Raw genomic sequence first — 21,477 nt, forward strand, 5'->3', positions numbered from 1 at the left:
CACCAACAATCGGACGAATGACCAGTTAATAGGCGCTTTAATGTTGCACTGGTGCCAGTGGGTTCCCCAAGCACAGGGCTTTCATAACCAGCTAAAGCCAAGTATACAAGTTGAATTCAAAACTGGCTTGGAGACAGGAAGTAGAGGGGAATGGTTGATGGATGTTTTTGTGACTGGAAGGCCGTTTCCAGTGGGGTTCTGCAGGGCTCAGTACTAGGTCCCTTGCTTTTTGTGGTATATATCAACGATCTAGATTTGATTATAGGGGGTATGATTAAGAAGTTTGCAGATGATACTAAAATTGGCTGTGTGGTTGATACTGAAGAAGGAAACTGTAGGCTGCAGGAAGATATCAATAAATTGGTTAGGTGGGCAAAACAGTGGCAAATGGGATTCAATCCAGAGAAGTGTGAGGTCATGCGTTTGGGGAGGGCTAACAAGGAAAGGGAATACACATTAAATGGTAGGACACTGAGTTGTGTAGAGGAACAAAGGGACCTTGGAGTGCATGTCCACAGATCCCTGAAGGTAGGCCAAGTAGATAAGATGGTTAAGGCATACGGAATGCTTGCCTTTATTAGCCGTGGCATAGAATACAAGAGCAGGGAGGTTATGCTTCAACTGTATAAAACAGTAGTTAGGCCTCCGCTAGAATACTGCGTGCAGTTCTGGTCACCACATTACAGGAAAGATGTGATTGCACTAGAGAGGGTACAGAGGAGATTTACAAGGATGTTGCCAGGAGTAGAGAATCTTGGCTATGAGGAAAGACTGGGTAGGCTGGGTCTGTTTTCCTTGGAACAGAGGAGGCTGAGGGGAGACCTTATTGAGATGTATAAAATTATGATGGGCGTAGATAAAGTGGATAGAAAGGACCTATTTCCCTTAACAGAGAGGTCAAAAAGCAGGGGGCACAGATTTAAAGTAATTGGTGGAAGGATTAGAGGGGATTTGAGGGGACATTTCTTCACCCAGAGGGTTGTGGGGGTCTGGAACTCACTGCCTGAAAGGGTGGTAGAGGCAGGAACCCTCACCACATTTAAAAAGTACTTGGGTGTGCACTTGGGATGCTGTAACCTGCAGGGCTACGGACCAAGAGCTGGGAAGTGGGGTTAGGCTGGATAGCTCTTTGTTGGCCGGCGCGGACACAATGGGCCGAAATGGCCTCCTTCCCTGCTGTAACTTTCTAATGATTCTATACTGGGACTCCCTAAAACCCGTGTCCTGGAGGACCTGCTAAAAGCAGCCAGCAGCACTGCTGTGCAGGGCCTGCACTCTTGACAACCTGGCGCCACGATCCTGAGCCTCGTGCAGCATGTTTTCTGGTGGTGTTGGTGGAGCGAGGAGTCCTCCTTGCTGTTCTTTGAGTAGTATGTTGGGACCTTTTAATAGCAAACTGCCATGGAGGGAGACGGGTAGAAGAGACTGCAAGAACAATGAGAAGGGTTGGAAGTAATGTTCTGTGGAACACACTCTCCTCTTGGATGTGAGGATACCTAATATTTGTAGCATATGTCTGAGCTCTTAATGTTTAATGGCAGTGATGTGCTTGCTTTATATATTGAAAGTGCATGTGCAGTTGCTGGTCAGTACAATGCGTGTTCTTGAAATGTGACTTCGGACCAAGCAGACACTTCCCTTGTATATTTTAGTTAAGTCGCATGGGCTGTTAGGACTTGTTGCAACCTCTCGTCTCCATGAATCCTGCGCAGTGCCTGCAGCTAGGCCGTCATGTTCTGAAGTGTTTTACTGTATATTTCAACTCCGTAACTAGTTTTCTGACAGTGTTTGTCGGCCTTTGTCAAGGATATTTACTTCAATTTGGTTGATTAAAAAATCACTGACAAGTTTTGAATAATTTGCCAAACTCTGCCTTTTTAGTGCAAAAGTTATCTGTATAGATCGAAAAATAAAGCAACATTTCCCCATGACACCTATATCGGGGGGTGTTCAACCTTTGGAACATAGGAACAGGAGTGGGCCATTCAGCCCCTGTTCCGCCATTCACTTGGATCATGGGTAATCTGCACCGTAACTGGTGCAGGAGGCTGGGCCCAGTGACCACCATTGAGTGGGCTGGATACGACTTAAAATTAAAAGCATACCCAACAAGCTAATAATCTTAAGTTCCTCCCCTGCCCCCATGTTATGTACATTGTCCATTTGGTACAAGTGCTTTATAACAAGTACGATAGCAAAATACTGCAGATGTTGGAAATCCGAAATAACAACAGAAAATGCTGGAAAAACTCAGCAGGTCAGGCAACATCCGTGGCGAGAAATTTGAGTTGACGTTTCGGGTTGGACCCTTCTTCAAAACTGGAAAGAAAAGACTGTCACTGACCTCATCTCCTCTGGAGATCTTCCCCCTGCTGCCACCAACCTCATAGTTCCCCAACCCCGCACAGCCCGCTTCTACCTCCTTCCCAAGATCCACAAACAGGACTGCCCTGGTAGACCCATCGTTTCAGCCTGTTCTTGCCCTACAGAACTTATCTCTTCCTATCTTGACTCTATCTTTTTCCCCTTGTCCAGTCTCTTCCCACCTACATCCGCGACTCTTCGGACGCCCTCTGCCACTTTAACAGTTTCCTGGCCCCAACCGCTTCCTTTTCACCATGGACGTACAATCCCTCTACACCTCCATCCCCCACCCGGATGGCCTGAGGGCGCTCCGCTTCTTCCTTGAACAGAGGCCCGACCAGTCCCCATCCACCACTACCCTCCTCCGCCTGGCTGAACTTGTTCTCACATTGAACAACTTCTCCTTTAACTCCACTCATTTCCTCCAAATCAAAGGTGTTGCCATGGGTACCCGCATGGGTCCTAGCTATGCCTGCCTTTTCGTGGGCTATGCGGAACAATCTTTGTTCCAGTCCTACTCGGGTCCCTCCCCTCACCTTTTTTTCCGATACATTGATGACTGTATCGGTGCCGTTTCCTGCTTTCGCCCCGAACTTGACAATTTCATTCACTTTGCCTCCAATTTCCACCCTTCCCTCACCTTCACATGGTCCATCTCTGACTCTTCCCTTCCTCGACTTCTCCGTCTCCATCTCTGGGGATAGGTTATCGACCAATATTTACTACAAGCCCACTGACTCCCACAGCTACCTGGACTACACTTCCTCCACCCCGCTTCCTGTAAGGACTCTATTCCATTCTCCCAGTTTCTCCGCCTTCGCCGTATCTGCTCCGACGACGCCACCTTCCACACCAGTGCTTCAGACATGTCTTCCTTTTTCCGCAACCGAGGATTCCCCTCTACTGTGGTTGACACTGCCCTCGACCGTGTCAGTTCTATCTTCCGCACTTCTGCCCTCACCCCTGCCCCTCCCTCCCGGAACCATGATAGGGTTCCCCTTGTCCTCACCTTTCACCCACCAGCCTCCACATTCAACGGATCATCCTCCGGCATTTCCGCTACCTCCCAAGTGATCCCACCACCAAACGTATCTTCCCCTCCCCTCCCTTTCAGCATTCCGCAGGGACCGCTCCCTCCGAGACACCCTAGTCCACTCTCTATCACCCCAAACAGCCCTTCCTCTTCGCCTGGCACCTTCCCGTGCAAGCGGAGGAGATGTAACACCTGCCCCTATACCTTCCCCCTTCCCACTGTCCAGGGCCCCAAACACCCCTTCCAGGTGAAACAGCGATTTACTTGTACTTCTCGCAATCTAGTATACTGTATTCGCTGCTCACGATGCGGTCTCCTCTACATTGGGGAGACCAAACGCAGATTGGGTGACCGCTTTGCGGAACACCTCCGTTCAGTCCGTAAGGGTGACCCCGAGCTTCCGGTCGCCTGTCATTTTAATTCACCGCTCATTCCCACTCGGACCTCCCGTCCTTGGCCTCTTGTATTGTTCCACGGAAGCTCAACGTAAACTCGAGGAACAGCACCTCATCTTCCGATTAGGCAGTCTGCAGCCTTCCGGACTCAATATCGAGTTCAACAATTTCAGATCATAAGCTCGGCCCCATTTCATTTTCTCTTGTAATTGTTCCACTCCTTTTCCCCCCCCCCCCCCCCCCCCCCCCCTTTTTGTTTCTCTCTCACACCTGGCAGCTATCTTTTGCCCTGCCAGTACACTTTACACCTAATCCCAGCCTATTACCATCTCGTCTAGCTTCTAATCTCTTTTACTTCTTTTGTTTCTTTTATTCTTTTGTCCGATCGCAGCCCTGCCTCCGATCTAGTTTCTTTTCTTTCCAGTTTTGAAGAAGGGTCCAACCCGAAACGTCAACTCAAATTTCTCTCCACGGATGTTGCCTGACCTGAGTTTTTCCAGCATTTTCTGTTGCTTTATAACAAGTTTGTATTTCATTCTCCCATTTTCCTCTCCCTGTACACCCATTTGGTGGGGGGAGGGGAGGGAAATGCTGTTGACAATGGAATAGTATACTGTATCGAGCACTTTAGGAATGTGAAATTCGTCCAGAAACATGTGGGCGATAATTTAGCCAAGGCTCAAGAAACCTGCTGTGAAGTATGGTGTTGCACATTTAGAAGTTAACAGCAGGCTGCAGTGCCCCCACTTGGAGGTTGTAATTACAGTGTGACGAGTTTAGATGGTCAGTGCCCAATATAAATGTGGAATGCATAGGAATTTCGAACGGAAAAAGTTGACCGGAAGTGAATCCAAATGTAAGATTTTAAATCTTCCCGAAGAATCAGCACAGAAAATAACGTTGGTTCACAGTGGCATAAGATCCAATAAAAACTCGACGTGGAACACACAAATTGTGCACTCCTTAAACCAACTTGGAGGAGGGGGGGGGGGGGGGGAAAAGGGTTGGCTCAGTTTGAATTAGTAAAATAGACTATGCCAATTCATAAAGGATATGATTAACATCTGTAGAATCTTGTCGTGCCACACCATGAAAGCAGTGCAAACCAGTTGTCATAATTTTACGTTTGCTTAGCCATGATAAATAAATGTGGGTTTTACCGCAAGCTCTTTTACTTGACCGGAATAAAGGCGTATATGGTTCCTTGTTTTGTGCCGCAGGCTTTTTGGTCCCTGTGGAAGAAGACCGGCCCACTCCACTTATTCTGGGAGTAATGCTCACCCTGCGGTACCTGATGCCTTTGCTGCGGCAACAAGTGAAGGACACTAGTCTACGAGGCAGCTTCGGTGTGACGCGGAAAGAGGCTGAAATCTCCCCTTCCTTGGAGCAGCTCGTACAGGTAGTGTGTTTCAGATCAAACTAAACTCGGCGTAACTAAAGTTCACTGAAGTATATGCAAGCTTGCTTTATCCATTTAGATAGTGAGTGCAGAATTGATGTCCAATTTAATTCTGCTGCTGGGTATAAACTGCACTGATCTATTTCATCTGAATCATGCAAAGATCCTCTTGAAATCTGAAGTGATTTAACCCTCTCAATGCCATATATTTTACTTTTTTAAAAATCTATTAAATATGTGCAGTAGGAACAGGGAGGAAAGGGTGCAACAGTCTTGTCTGTGAACATTGTCTTAGAATCGTACACAGGAGGCCATTCGGACCATCGTGACTGCCGGCGCTTTGAAAGAGCTATCGAATTAGTTCCACTCCCCTGCTCTTTCCCCATAGCCCTGCAAATCTTTCCTTTTCATGTAGAAGTTTACAGTGCAGAAACAGGCCATTTGGCCCAACGGTGTTTATGCTCCACAGGAACCTCCTCCCACCTTACTTCATCTCGCCTATCAACATATCCTCCTTCTATTCCTTTCTCCCTCGTACTTTTCTAGCTACCCATTTTCAAGTACAGGAAACTTTGTTATCCGGCGGCTAACTGTCCGGAATGCTCGAGCCACTGGCAAAAATCAGGTGCCGTTTTGGTTAGGTTTTTTTTTCTCGTTGCTTTTTTCCTCAGCAGTCAAGGTCTGCTGAAGCTGTTGCTAAGCTACAGAGATGCTTGGACTGTTTAGAAGCTGTTGGGGTTTGTTGACAGATGCGGAGCTCAGAAGCTTCCGTATCTTTCAACATTAGCGCTGGAGTGTCGGGCAGTTTTGAGGGAACGGCAACAGCTCGGTCCCGTCGGTGCCGGATAGCACAATGTTTCCTGTATATATCTAATTCCCCTTTTGAAAGTTACTATTGAATCTGCTTCTACCACCCTTTCAGGTAGAGCATGTCAGATCATAACTTTCTGCGTTTAAATAAAAAAAAAAAAAAAAAGCCTCCTCATCTCCCCCTTTTATAAAGTTTTCGTGAGTCCAGTCTACTCCTCGATGTTTAACTCCTGGGGTCGAGCCCCATTTCAGGAGGCGAGCACCTAATCTATGCTAATATCTCGCTGAGGTACTGAAGGGGTGCTGTGTTACTGGAGGTGTCTCGTCTTTTGGATGAGACGTTAAACCGAGGCCCCCTTTCTGTTTCCGGTGGACATAAAAGATGCCAGGGTACCATTGAAAGAAGAACCAGGCAGCTCTCCCAGTATTCTAGCCAACATTCATCCCTAAAGGTCGCTGCCTTTGCCGACAAAATAACAATGACTGCACAGGGGGCGAGTTTAGCTTTGGCCTCTTGGGGAAAATCATTTGGAACGAGCTTGCATTTATTTAGCACCGTTCACAACCCCAGGACGCCTCAAAACACTTTACGGCAAATTAAATAACTTTTCAAGTGTAGTCACTGTTGTAATGTAGGAAACATGGCAGCCAATTTACACACAGCAAGCTCCCACAAACAGCAGTGAGATAACTGACCAGATAATTGATTTAGTGATGTTGGTTGAGGGATGAATATTGGCCCCAGGACACCGGGGAAGATCCCCACCCCCCCCGGCTCCTCTTCGAATAGCGGCCGTGGGATCCTTTACGCTTGCCTGAGAGAGCAGACGGGGGCTTCGGTTTAACGCCTCATCAGAAAGACGGCACCTGCGACAGCGCAGCACTCGCTCAGTTTTAGATTTGAATTTACATTCAACAAGGTTTTTCTTCATTTAAAACAAATGCAAAAACCAGCTTGCAGGAAAGGAAAGCACTTTGAAATGGTGATACTGCAGCGTTAGTCTCTCTCTCTCGTATATACTGATTGACCTACTGTTTTTACTAGTAATATTTTGAAAGAAATGTTTTCCTTTGTAAAGTTGCATCGAGTGGAAAGTTTGCACAGTCCTTGCCAGCAGAGTGACCAGATATCAAGCACTGAGAGACTCTTGTTTCCTTTTGTACAGGCGTACGAATTGACACTCCACTACACCCAGCACCGGGACCACAATGTGGTAACGGCAGCCTTGGAGACGCTGCAGCAGCTGTTCCGCACCCCTCCTCCCGAGCTGCTCCGGGCCCTGACCACTGCCGGCAGCATTACCAGAGTCAGCATTGTGCGAGACGACACCTCGAACCGGGTCCGCAGCGGCAGCATTGTGGAGCTGATAGGCAAGTTGCCTGACTAGGGCGCCCTACTGTGTGTGTGTTGACTGATGCGTTTTGCAGTTAGAGATTTGTTGAACTGCTTTATCTTTATTCATATGAAATGCAACTAAACCCAGAGTGATGATCCGAAGCAATGGCTGGTCACCAGGGTGGGTAGATGGAGTTGAGATACAGATCAGTCGTGGGCAATGTTTCCGTTAAGCTGCGCAGCCGTGCAGCAGACCGGAGGTCCCGCGCGGGCCGCTCACCGGCTTTACAATGGAAATTGCGCGGAAAATTGAATGGCTCCGCAGTCAGTCAAAGGGCGGAATAGGTTTGAAGGGCTGAACGGCTCCTCCTGCCCCTAGTGAATGACAATTGAAATACTATCGTGCAATGGTAAATGCACCAAAATGGATTGCCGTTTGCTAACGATTAGAAGTATAAAGTGATTGTTACAGCAAAATAAAATCAGTGAAGTCATTAGCAGGTGCCTGTAAGGTTATGTTGGTCACTATCCTTCACCTCAATGCAGATTCAAGGACCAAGAAATATCAAGACGTCTGATAAATAACTTTTTATTAATAAACGCACAGATTGACGTCAAATATATTCACAGACATAGCACTCATCAAGGCTGGTGAGCAGGCTTCTCTCCATCTCTCTCGGTAGTCCCAGGTCAGACTACAGAGTTCCTAAAATACAGCAGTGTCGCGTGTACTTGTCTGGATGACTACGGAGCCCAATAAATCATTACCTTCTGTGTAAATGCTGTCGATACATCAGCTTGTTTAGTGGTTAAGTCAGCTGCTATCATTCAGTCCACTTGTCAATTAGGCTTATTACACTCTGGATATTCCTCATGCACGAGTGCTCATTAGGATTCTCTGTAACCTTTAATCCCCTTATCTCTTCCAATCTTTATTGCAAAAGGGGACTTACTCTCTGTCTACAATCCCCAGGTGTCTTCCAGACAATCTGGCATCTCTTCAATAATCAACATTCCATTCACACGCACATCGCCCGTTTGGCTGTGTGACTGGGTCCGAAGTGTGTTTTAACCTAACTTAACCCCTACAGAGTTGTTCCAGCTTAATACGGTATCTATATAATGCCAACTACAGGAAACGCTCGATTTACCAGCACCTAAATAACCTGGAAATCTCTGTTAACCGGCAAAATTCAGGAGTAGGTTCAGGTAAGTTTTACTTCATATATTAGTGGCCGTTCCTGGATCTGTGGCCGTGTAACCGGGGTTCCTGCACCTGTTGCTATGCAACAGGGATGCCTGGATCTGTGGCAGTGTACGGGCCTCTCTGTAATCCGGACTTTTTGATAAACCGGCACCACACCGGTCCCGTTGGTGCCGGATAAAAAAGAGTTTCCTGTAGCTTATTAGAATCACAGAAGCATGCCACATGGCCCATCGTGCCTGTAGTCGATGGTAGAGCTATCCAATTAATCCCACTCTCTTTCCCCATAGCCCTGTATTTATTTCCCTTTACGCATTTATCCAATTCTCTCTTGAAAGTTACTATTGAATCTGCTTCCACCACCCTTTCAGGCAGCGCATTCCAGATCACAACTCACTGCGTTTATATAAAAAAAAAAGTTTCCTCGTGTCACCTCTGGGTCTTTTGCCAATCACCTTAAATCTGTGTCCTCTGGTTACCAACCCTTCCGCCACTGGAAACAGTTTTTCTTTATTTACTATGTCACAACCATTCTGTTTAACAGTCTATACAAACCTATCCATACAGTGCCCACGTGACCTGTGTATTTGGAGTGCTTGAGGCACTTGCTTGGCATGCCGTTCTATGTATATTTAGCCCCTCGGCCCCCTCTTGCCTCGTGTACAGGAAACTTTTTTTTTATCCTGCACCAATGGGATCGGCGTGGTGCCGGTTTATCAAAAAGTCCAGATTACAGAGAGGTATAGTAAAAGGCACGAGAGCTCCGTACACAGCAACAAATCCAGGCTTCCCTGTTGCTTAGCAACAGGTGCAGGAACCGGCCACAAGATCCAGGAACGGCCACTAATATGAAGTAAAACTTACCTGAACCTACTCCTGAATTTTGCCGGTTAACAGAAATTTCCAGTTATTTAGGTGCCGGTAAATCGAGAATTTCCTGTACCTCTGAAGGACATCTTCACAAAGAATGGCGCCAAGTCCTGAAATGATCCAACACTTGTACAACAGGGTTTTCCAAACCACGGCCTGTGGGTTACAGGGGGCTTGCAAACCCTAGAAAGCCGACCCACAAAGCCCTAAGTGGCTCGGTTTTTATCGGTTCTTATATTTTTCGCTCCCAGGTTTGTCCAGATTGAATTTTGTGCGCCTAGCGGTTTGGAAACACGAGAACACAAGAAATAGGAGCAGGAGTCGGCCATAGGGCCCCTCGAGCCTACTCCGCCATTTAATGAGATCATGGCTGATCTTCGACCTCAACTCCACTTTCCCACCCTATCCCCATATCCCTTGATTCCTCAAGTCCAAAAATCTATCAAGCCTTGAATATACTCATCGACTGAGCATCCTCAGCCCTCTGGGGTAAGAGAATTCCAAAGATTCACAACCCTGAGTGAAGAAATTTCTCCCTCATCTCAGTCCGAAATGGCTTACCCCTTATGGACTGTGACCCCTGGTTCTGGACTCCCTGACCATCGGGAACATCCTTCTTGCATCTAGACTGTCTAGTCCTGTTAAACGTAATACGCGGCAGAGGAGACTTCCATGGTATGCGACCTAACTGGTTTGCAAAGGCAAAAAGTGTAGATGCTCTTGCTGTACAGGATAGTCCCGAATGGAAGATCCAACCACACTGTTCAGAAAAATCCATACTCCTCCTGTAGGTCCAAATTCCAACCAATTGAGTGACTTTAGATAAGCGACTTTAGATAAACGCCATCACACTCGATGGGTAATTGTGAGTACCGTTCCCACCGCTTATAACTGGCGCTTTGTTATTAACGCATTTTGCCGGCTATAGGCAATGTCCGGTTAAGCCTCCTCATTTTAAGCCATCTCGTTCCGTTGCTCTGACGGACTGAAGCTGGCTAACGCAGTCTCGACAGGCTGGTTGATATAAACAATATTCAGGTGCTAAGGATTAAATGGCAGCCGATGAATTTGCGGCCAAATACAAGGGATTAACGAGGTGCAAACGTATTGAAGAACCTATTGAACTGCCCGGGTTAGCGACAGTACTGGCAAACGATTAGCAGCAGCATGGACGGTGCAAGTGGTGAGGCATTTACTCTGCAAATACAGACTTTTAAACGTCACAAATAAATTTGATTGGGTCTTCATCCCGAGTGCGGTAAATTCTATATTTCAAAGCTTTCCCATTGAGTATTCTCTTCATATTACTTGTAAGAGTTGATTCTGATTTGCTTATGGTTAAATTGCCGGGGGCTTTTAAAGCAGAGCGCAATTAATTTCATTGACTTGTCTTGGTTTAAGATATGGGGTGGGGGTGCGGTGCGGTGCAAGATAGTTCCAATCCAGTGTCAGCTGTGGCTCAGTGGGCAGCACTCTCGCCTCTAAGTCGAAAGGTTGTGGGTTCAAGTCACACTCCAGAGACTTGAGCACAAAAATCTAGGCTGATGCTCCATTGCAGTACCGAGGGAGTGCTGCACTCTGAGGTGTCGTCTTTCGGCTGGAAATTATGAATGTAAAGATCTCGGGCTTGGCTGTGAGTGGGCTCTCGCCTCCCGCCTCGCAATCGAATACAGTCTGGCATCGCTCGCCGTCTAGGCTCTCTCAAACTATTTCTTTCAGCAAAGTACTGGAGGGTGACTGGTGCCGGTGATGCCGCACCACGGGAGGAATCAACAGAGAGGAGGCGGGGGGAAATATTAACTCAAAAACAAAACAGTAAAAATAAGAGAATAGGAGAAAAATGCTATGAAAAGGGTAAGCAGAATTGAAGTATTTAATATTTAACATTTTTCATGGAGTACAGCATTAATGCAATTTTGTTTTTAAAAGTTGATAAAATAGATATGCAGTAGTTTATTCAATAGCCGTACCAATATTCCACAATAAATTCATTATGCTTTGTAATTGTGTACCTCCATCTGCACTATTATAATGTAATATAATATGAACTATGATTATATAATAGAATTCTTTCAAGGTTAAGCTAAAGACTGCCTAAACCTGTTGGCTAACGGAGACAGAAATATTCCATGACCACCTGGCAGCCTGAGTGCTAAATGTTACTCTGTTCTGAAACTGAAATTTGCCATTGCTGCTTATACAATTCATAGAATCATGCAGCACAGAAGCGGGCCATTCGGCCCATCGTGGCTGTGCCGGCTCCTTGAAAGAGGTATCCAATTAGTCCCACTCTCCCCTGCTCCTTTCCCATAGGATTAAGACTTGATCCCAAAAAAGCTAGCCCGGCACTCGGTTGCGGTACTGAGGGGGTGCAGCACCACAAGGGATCTCGTCCTTTGGATGAGACGTGTACTGGTTCGGGTGGATGTTAAAGATCCTGTGGCACTCCTGGAAGAGGAACCGGGAGCTGCTTCCAGTGTCCTGACCAAAGTTCCTCCTTCAGCCAACACCGCCAAAGCAGATTAGCCGGGTCATTCATCTCAAAAGTATTTTAGGGGATTTTTCTGCGTCGTGGTTCTGCTTATCTACGTAACAGGCGCTTCAAAATAATCCATCGCGGGTGCAGCGTTTTGAGATACTGAGAGATCTGGTATAAATGCAAGCACAGAAGGAGGCCCTTCGGCCCATCGTGTCTGTGCCGGCTCTTTGAAAGACCTATCCAGTTAGTCCCACTCCTCTGCTTTTTCCCCATAGCCCTGCAAATTTTTTTCCCCTTCAAGTATTTATCTATTTCCCCTTTTTGAAAGTAATTATTGAATCTGCTTCCTTTCAGGCAGCGCCATCCAGATCGTAACAGCTCGCGGCGTAAATCCCCCCCCTCACGGTCTCCCCTCTGGTTCTTGGTTTGATAATTCGCTGTAGGACGCATTCAGGTTTTTTGTGCCAGGCACTTAAAGTATTTGAGGGCTGTTGTGCTTCATTCTGTGCCCTTGCCCCTTGATGCTGGAAGGGAGCAGAGTGTGCGTCATGCTAGAAAGTAGGATAGTGACCAGCTGAAGAGTAAGCAATCGGAAGTTCTGCTGCTGAAACCTCTTGTCCTTGTTATTGCATGCTCAGGAGTCCACAGTGAAGTACTGCACAGTTCTTGGCAGGGCTTCCCACTCTGCTTGCTAAATGCAGTTTGTGACGGACAGTGAAAGATTTGTGAGGGTTTTTTTTTTAAGTGGGCATTGGACATTTGCAATTTACAGAATTGAAGCAATTCCTCATTGCAAAGAATTTTCTCATTGGAAATGGTGGAGGGGGAAAAAATGGGATTGCATGGCTTTTACTTCTACCTTAATGGGTTTGATCCGGACCTTTACAACACTTGATGGAAATGAAAAATGGACTTGAATCAGTATGACTGAACAATATCTGTACCAGCCGTAGCCAAGTCGCAATGCCACTGACTAAATGCTGATGTGAAACAATTAACGCCATTACGAGTGTAGGAACCTCCAGTGCCCAGGAGATGGGGAGCGAGGTTCCTGGATTCTACATCACTGCTGCAAAGTGTTGGTTACGATTCTGGCATCCTGTTGGTACTGGATAGCCACGTCAGCGTCAATATTTTCCAGTCACATGGCTGCCCAGTACCAACGTGACTTGGAAAATAGTGACTCTCACGTGGTTAGCAAGGACCAATCACCTGTCAGGACGCAGACGCACAGTGACACATGTTAGACAGGGGAATAATCATCTTGTTTAAATTTGTCTCGCATACAAATTTGTGCACCATTAATGAAAGGATCAAAAGGAGGAGGACAGGCCGGGATTTCCTGCTGGATTTCTCTGGCAATGGGCAGGAGCTGGTGATTCACAAGCAGCTGCCAATCTAGGCAGAGATTTCCCCAACAGTTATCCTCTAATTGACAATGTACCTGACGCCAGTTAGCTTCCAAATTGTCTTTCGATGCTCTTATTACAGCAGAGAGACTTTCTGGCCCCAAAGGGACGTGCCAGGTAACACCTTGGCAACAGAATAATGCATAGCGTGTTAGGTGGTATGATGCACCATTGTTAAGAGCATAAGAAATAGGAGCAGGCGTAGGCCATACGGCCCCTCGAGCCTGCTCCGCCATTCAATAAGATCATGGCTGATGATCTACCTCAACTCCATCTTCCTGCACTGTCCCTGTATCCCTTGATTCCCTTAATATCCAAAAATCTATCGATCTCATCTTGAATATACTAAACAACCGAGCCTCCACAGCCCTCTGGGGTAGAGAATTCCAAAGATTCACCACCCTCTGAGTGAAGAAATTTCTCCTCGTCTCAGTCCTAAATGGCCAACCCCTTATTCTGAGACAGTGACCCCTGGTTCTGGACTCCCCAGCCAGGGGAAACATCCTCCCTGCATCTACCCTGTCGAGCCCTGTGTAAGAATTTTATATGTTTCAGTGAGATTACCTCTCATTCTTTTAAACTCTAGGGAATATAGGCCTAGTCTCCCCCGTCTCTCCTCATAGGACAATTTCTCCTCCCCCCCCAATCCCAGGAACCAATCTGGTGAACCTTCATTGCACTCCCTCTATGGCAAGTATATCCTTCCTTAGGTAAGGAGACCAAAACTGTACACAGTACTCCAGGTGTGGTCTCAACAACGCACAATTGCAAAGATAACCTATCCTCCGCAGGAGAACTGCTTTTAAAAAAAAAAAGACATTGTCCACGGCACAGTGGAACTGGTAGGTGGAGAACCTGACGCTCCTACAGGAGCTGGTGTCTGCCTTTCAACAACCAGTGCAAGCAGTGGCATCCATTGTACATCGCGGTTACTGTGACTTGCTATTGATGCGCTTGACTGACATCCTGCTGTTTAGCATTTTATTGCAGTGTATCTCAAAAACCTTTCTCGCAAGTGCAGTAACTGGAATGACTGTCTCACATTTTTGGAGCGTTTCTTTAATCTTTGAACAGAACTTTAGAAAGCCTATTTCCACATTCCTGTTGGGAAATTTTTTTTTATTCGTTCACGGGATGTGGGCGTCGCTGGCACGGCCAGCATTTATTCCCCATCCCTAGTTGCCCTTGAGAAGGTGGCCGGTGAACCGCCGCCTTGAACCGCTGGAGTCAGTTATTGGTTTTTGTAGCGGTTTTGTACAACTGAGTGGCTCGCTAGGCCATTTCAGAGGGCAATTAAGAGTCAACCACATTGCTGTGGGTCTGGAGTCACATATAGGCCAGACCGGGTAAGGACGGCAGATTTCCTTCCCTAAAGGACATTCGCGAACCAAATGGGTTTTTACGACAATCCGATAGTTTCATGGTCACCATTACTGAAACTAGCTTTTCATTCCAGATTTATTTAATTAACTGAATTTAAATTCCCCAACTCCCATGGTGGGATTTGACTCTGGATTATTCGTCCAGGTCTCTGGATTACTAGTCCTGTAACACGACCACTATGCTACCGTCCCCAGGGAGAAGAGGGCTGAAGGATATTTTGGTCTTCACATTGTCAATGACCGCAAAATAGAATTGCATATGCAAGTCGAGCCTCTGCTATATATGGTGTCCAAATGGGTCCGATTCATAATTTATAACTCGTCGGCTTGCAACAGAAGGGCACCAGGATGTGTGGGATCCAGGAGCAAGCTGTGACATGGATCGGTGGCAAAAAGGGGAAGCAGCTGCAGGGTGCGGCCTCCTCGACCCCTAGTCCAGATTTATTTAATTCCCCAGCTGCCGTGGTGGGATTTGAACTCGTGTTGCCATAAGGTGTTGAATTTGATGATTTTCCCCCCCCCCCCCCAAAATTCATTCTCGGGGTGTGGGCGTCACTGGCAAGGCTGGCATTTATTGCCCGTCCTTAGTTCCCCTGAGTAGCGGTTTGATACAGCGGAGAGGCTGGTTGGACCACTTCAGCGGGCAGTTAAAGAGTGAACCACGTCGGTTTGGGACCGGAGTCACGCACAGGGCGGCGGGTTTCCTTCCGTAAAAGGACTTTAGTGAACCAGTTGGGTCTTTACGACAACCCGACAGCTCCATGGCCACTTTTACCTGTGTTCGTTTCATGGCCGCCATTACCTTTTATCCCAGATTTCATTTAATGACCTGAATTTAAATTCCCCAGCTGCGGTGGTGGGGTTAGAACTCAGGTCTCCGGATCATTTATTCCAGTAACGTAGCCGCTATGCCACCGTTCCCTTATATAATTGCACTTTCCTCTACTCTTGTTGCGTCTGGATCTTTACTTTCCAAACCCTGCCTGTGTGTGTGTCGTTTTCACTTGTTTACAGGCTGTTTGCTGCCACCAAGTGGTAGAGGCCGGGTAAAGTTTAGTTGGAGAACCTCGCCAGCCCCACAGTCGGTGATGCTTCTCGGCCGGCTGCAGGTGCTCTCCCAGGAGGTGCAGACTGGCTCTTGTCGGTTTTTGACCGAGACGGAACGCTTTGCTTTTACACAGCGTTCCATCTGGTGGGAAGGAACAGAACCGGCCAATGTGTAAACCACTCTGCATTGCTGTCACTCGGATTTCGGTAACGTGTAACGGAGGGTGAAACTTGCACGCTTCAAACTGTGGGGAAAGTGCACAGAAGTGCGGTGACCCTTTCAGGCTTGGTTTGGGTCTGAAGCGAGCACTTTGATCGCGTCGGCTCGGTGCTGTGGTTGCCGGTCTGTCGCTGGCGGGACCAAATTTGAAGTATGATTTAGGATTATGACAGAGCGTACTTACCCGAGAGAGAGAGATCGGAAAGGTTAGGCCATTCTGTCTCGTGCTTGCAGCATTTAGCTGCTCCTTAAACAGTTCCTGGCGGTCGTGGCTTCACTGCCCGGCCGAGGAGTCCTGTTCCAGGTGTCAACATAGAAGATAGGAGCAGGCCGTTCGGCCCCTCGAGCCTGCTCCGCCATTCAATGAGATCATGGCTGATCATCCAAATTCAGTACCCTGTTCCTGCCTTCTCTCCATATCCCTTGATCCCTTTAGCCTTGAGAAATCTATCCAACTCCTTCTTGAATATATTTAATGAATTGGCCTCTACTGCCTTCTGTGGTAGAGAATGCCACAGGTTCACCACTCTCTGGGTGAAGAAATTCCTCATCTCTGTCCTAAATGGCCTACCCCTTATCCTTAGACTGTGACCCCTGGTTCTGGACTCCCCGGCCATCGGGAACATCCTTCCTGCATCTAGTCTGTCTAGTCCTGTTAGAATTTTATAAGTTTCAATGAGATCCCCTCTCATTCTTCTAAACTCCAGCGAGTATAAGCCCAATTGACCCAATCTTTCCTCATAAGTCATTCCTGCCATCCCAGGTATCAGCCTGGTGAATCTTCGCTGCACTCGCTCCATGGCAAGAACATCCTTCCTCAGATAAGGTGACCAAAACTGCACACAATACGCAAGGTGTGGTCTCACCAAGGCCCTGTACAACTGCAGCAAGACATCCTTGTTCCTGTACTCAAACCCTCTCGCTACGAAGGCCAACATACCATTTGCCACCTTAACCGCCTGCTGCACCTGCATGCTTACCTTCAGCGACTGGTGCACAAGGACACCCAGGTCTCGTTGCACTTCCCTTTCTCCCAATCTATTGCCGTTCAGATAATCTGCCTTCCTGTTTTTGACACCAAAGTGGATAACCTCACATTTATCCATGTTATATTGCATCTGCCATGCTTCTGCCCAATCACCCAACCAGTCCAAATCATACTGGAGTTTCTCGGCATCCTCCTCACAGCACACACGCCCACCCAGCTTTGTGTCGTCTGCAAATTTGGAGATATTACATCTAGTTCCCTCGTCTAGATCATTAATATATATTGTGAATAGCTGGGGTCCAAGGACCGATCCCTGCGGTACCCCACTAGTCACTGCCTGCCACTCGGAAAAAGACCCGTTTATTCCAACTCTCTGCTTTCTGTCTGCCAACCAGTTCTCTATCCAAGTCAATACCTTGCCCCCAATCCCATGTGCCTTAACTTTACACGCTAATCTCTTATGCGGGACCTTATCGAAAGCCTTCTGAAAGTCCAAATATACCACATCCACTGGTTCTCCCTTATCTATTTTACCAGTTACATCCTCAAAAAAAATTCCAGTAGATTAGTCAAGCACGATTTACCTTTTGTAAATCCATGTTGACTTTGTCCGATCCTGTCACTGTCTTCCAAGTGCTCTGCTATTACATCTTTTATAATGGACTCTAGCATTTTCCCCACTACCGATGTCAGGCTTACCGGTCTGTAATTCCCCGTTTTCTCTCTACCACCTTTTTTGAATAGTGGGGTAACATTAGCTACCCTCTAATCCATGGGTACTGTTCCAGATTCTATCGAATGTTGGAAGATGACCTGCAATGCATCTACTATTTCTAGGGCCACTTCCTTAAGTACCCTAGGATGTAGATTATTAGGCCCTGGGGATTTATCGGCCTTCAATCCCAGCAATTTCCCTAACACCATTTCCCTACAAATACTGATTTCTTTCAGTTCCTCCCTTTCAGCAGACCCTGTGTTCCCTGACATCTTTGGGAGGTTATTTGTGTCCTCCCTTGTGAAGACAGAACCAAAGTATGTATTTAATTGGTCCGCCATTTCTTTGTTCACCATTATAAATTCCCCTGATTCTGACTGCAAGGGACCTACGCTTGACTTCACCAATCTTTTTCTCTTCACATATGTCGATCACTCTTTTTGTGTGACGACCTCCCTGACGGCTGCCTTAAATTTACCCCCCCCCCAGTTTGTACCTGTGTCCTTGTCTTGCTTTAACTTGAAGTAATGTTCCAGATTTACCCTTTTTTCTATGCATGCCTCAACATGGTCCCTTCTCCCCCTCCTCCTTTCAAGGCTGAAGAGCCCCAAATCCCTCGAGTCTTCCCTCACATCTCCTGTTGCAACGGTTCACATTAGAAACGGGCAGCCTCAGAACTGGAACTTGCGATCTTTTGGCAAGAAGGCAGTTGCTCTCTCACTTTGGCACCCCATCCACCACCTTAAACATTCACTCCCTCCACCACCAGCGTACCGTGGCTGCAGTGTGTACCATCTACAAGATGCACTGCAGCAACTCCCAAACCCGCGACCTCTACCACCTTGAAGGACGAGCAGCAGGCGCATGGGAACACCACCACCTCCAAGTTCCCCTCCAAGTCACACACCATCCTGACTTGGAAATATATCGGCCGTTCCTTCATCGTCGCTGGGTCAAAATCCTGGAACTCCCTCCCTAACAGCACTGTGGGAGTACCTTCACCACACGGACTGTCGCGGTTCAAGAAGGCGGCTCACCACCACCTTCTTGAGGACAGTTGGGGATGGGTAATACATGCTGGCGTTGCCAGCGATGCCCACATCTCGTGAATGAATAAAAAAAACTTTGTGTAGTCAGGCCATCCTGTAGTTTTGCACGCTTGACGTGTTTGCAAACGATTTTAAGGAATCCAAAATGATTCTAGCTTACGCACAAGTCACAAAATGGGTTTGTCAGTAGCGCACTTAATGTTTTTGTTTATTTTGACCGTTCTTCGTTTGTCATCCCCCGGTGTCTCACGGGTGATTGATTAATCACTGCTCAGGATTTCACCGCCTCCAGGACTTTTTTTTTGTTGAAATCGCAGTACTGCGTCGGCAAATTGCTATATGTGTTGAGAGTAAAAATTCGCAGGCTGTCGCACTGTGCCAGATGGCTTGCCTTGACTGTGAATAGGTTGAAGGTCGAAGGGGGAGATCGAACTGTCCTGCACCTGAACATCAGAATTTGTTAGCAGTGTTACTGTTCTGAATGCACAGCGGTAATTTAAAAGAAAGTGGGTTCTCTGAGAATTTTCTTTTAAATATGTTCCATACGGATTACCTTTTGAGCTAAGTATGGGTAGTAGACTATCTCTATGGCACTCTATTTCTTGTCTCTTCTCTTCTGTTGCATGCAGCTGGAGGGGGTCCTCCATGCAGTCCTGTTATCCTCAGGAAGCAGAAAGGTGACTATCCACACTCCTTACGATATCTGTTATTGAACTGTGAATTCCTAGTCGTGACATTCTTCCTCGTGTCCTTTGGGCCACCTTACAGATGTGTAAAATACTGTGCATTGCTGTCACTAGGATTTCAGTAGACCGTGTGTAATGGTAGATGAAACTTTCATACTTTGATCTGTGGAAAATTACGTTTACAGATTTGACCCTTTCCGACTTGCTTTGTGTCCGAGAGAGCACTTTAAGCTGTCGTAGAATCATAGATATTTACGGCACAGAAGGAGGCCATTCGGCCCATCGTATCTGTGCTGGCTGAAAAAGAGCTCTCCAGCCTAATCTCACTTTCCAGCTCTTGGTCCATAGCCCTGAAGGTTATGGCACGTCAAGTGCATATCCAAGTACTTTTTAAATGTGATGAGGGTTTCTGCCTCTACCACCCTTTTGAGGCAGTGAGTTCCAGACCCCCACCACCCTCTGGGTGAAAAAAAATTCTCCCCAAATCCCCTCTCACCCTTCTACCAATTACTTTAAATCTATGCCCCCCTGGTTATTGAGCGCTCTGCTAAGGGAAATAGGTGCTTCCTATCCACTTGATCTCGGCCCTTCAAAATTTCATACACCTCAATTAAGTCTCCCCTCAGCCTCCTCTCTTCCACAGAAAACAACCCCAGCCTATCCAATCGTTCCTCATAGCTGCAGTGGTACTGTGGTTACAGGCCTGTCACTGGTGGGACCAATTTGAAGTACGAATTAGAATTATTACAGGGTGTTACCCGCTATATTAAGGCCCTTTTGGTTTAAATGTGATCTTTCCTGTAGAGTGTTGGTACCAATATCCTAGTGACAACACTGCTTTAGGTTACTTGTGCAGGAGAAAACTTGGTAACTCTATTTGGTATTGACAGACCGCCAGCTTACTGTAAACGTGAGTTGCTCCGTCTTTTGGAGTTTGGAAAAATGGTCTATGTGTACGCAATATACATCAGTAGCTATAACTCTTGATGATTATAGAACCAGATGTTCAGTGTGGACTGGCATCGAAAGGAACTGATTCCAAACTGAAGACTTGTAGCCTTGAGTTCCAGGAGTCCCTATTGCTCATTGGTCATTGCTCACATGAGAAGGCTCATCGCCACCATCTTGGGGCAACTGGTCATGAGCAATAAATGTGGTGTTGCCAGCATTGCCCGCATCCCGGGAGCAAATATTTAAAAAAAAAAAAAAAAAAAAAAAAAAAAAACGTCAGATGTCATAAGACACTTTGTAAATTTAATTTTTTTTCTTTCAGTGACTGCACTTCAAAGTGATCTTGGAAGTGCTTTAGGATGTTTGAGAGATGTGATAAGCTGCTATATAATTCCACCCACCCCCTCCACAGTTTCCTCATTCTTCGCTCTTGCTTCTTGAAGGCATGACCAAGATTAGAAGTTTGCCGTTTTTGGTGAATTGCGTACCTGCAGTCTGCCGTGCCATGGCACACCGTAGCCCGTCTTGTGGCAGCATGGCTGCTACTTTCATACGTTTGGGGGAAAAAAATCTATCTGCTCAGAAGCTGCACCAGCTATTAAATTTAGCCTGTTGCTAAAATGTATTAAATGACAGTGCTGTGATAAAAGACTGCACACCGTTGCGAGCGGGAAACTGCTGTCATGAGGCACTCTCCTTCCCGCTGAGTAGATTGTGATGCTCGGCTGTGCACTTACGTTAAGTGCTTAATAGTAAGGCTGATGCTGCCCCTGCAGTTTAACTTGGTGCCATATTGATTTTGACTTGTGCATTTTATTTCTACTTTATTTTTTGGCTGAGTTATTTTGAGATTAAATGTAACTGGGTGTTGGACGAGAATGCGGCAATATGAGTAGTTCGGCATTTAGCATCTCTCTAAACAATTGTGGACACTTCGGCGTCATACCCAGAATTCGCCTGCATCGGTCGCTGCACTTCAAAGTGATTGCTTGCATGCGACGCACTTTGAGACAGGCTGGGGCTCTTTTTTTCTCTAGAAAACAAAAGACTGAGTGTTGACCCGATGGAGGTGTTTATGGTTATGAAAGGGTATGACCGGGTAGATGTAGAGATGATGTTTCCACTTGCAGGGTAGACCAG

General features: G+C 46.8%; 1 protein-coding gene across 8 annotated transcripts in view; it reads left to right on the forward strand.

Moving 5' to 3' along the window:
- Positions 1–21,477, forward strand: part of htt (huntingtin) — a 256,421-nt gene that overhangs the window by 62,043 nt on the left and 172,901 nt on the right. For all 8 annotated transcript variants that reach the window (XM_085974744.1, XM_085975173.1, XM_085974896.1 and 5 more), the window contains exons 8-9: positions 5,013–5,191; positions 7,168–7,372. In XM_085974744.1, the coding sequence (XP_085830870.1) occupies positions 5,013–5,191; positions 7,168–7,372 (384 nt within the window). The remainder of the gene's footprint in view (positions 1–5,012; positions 5,192–7,167; positions 7,373–21,477) is intronic.

Source organism: Somniosus microcephalus, chromosome 1 (genome assembly GCF_052327205.1).
Source record: "Somniosus microcephalus isolate GS21.2 chromosome 1, FLI_Smic_1.0, whole genome shotgun sequence".
In the NCBI taxonomy this organism is placed as follows: domain Eukaryota; kingdom Metazoa; phylum Chordata; class Chondrichthyes; order Squaliformes; family Somniosidae; genus Somniosus; species Somniosus microcephalus.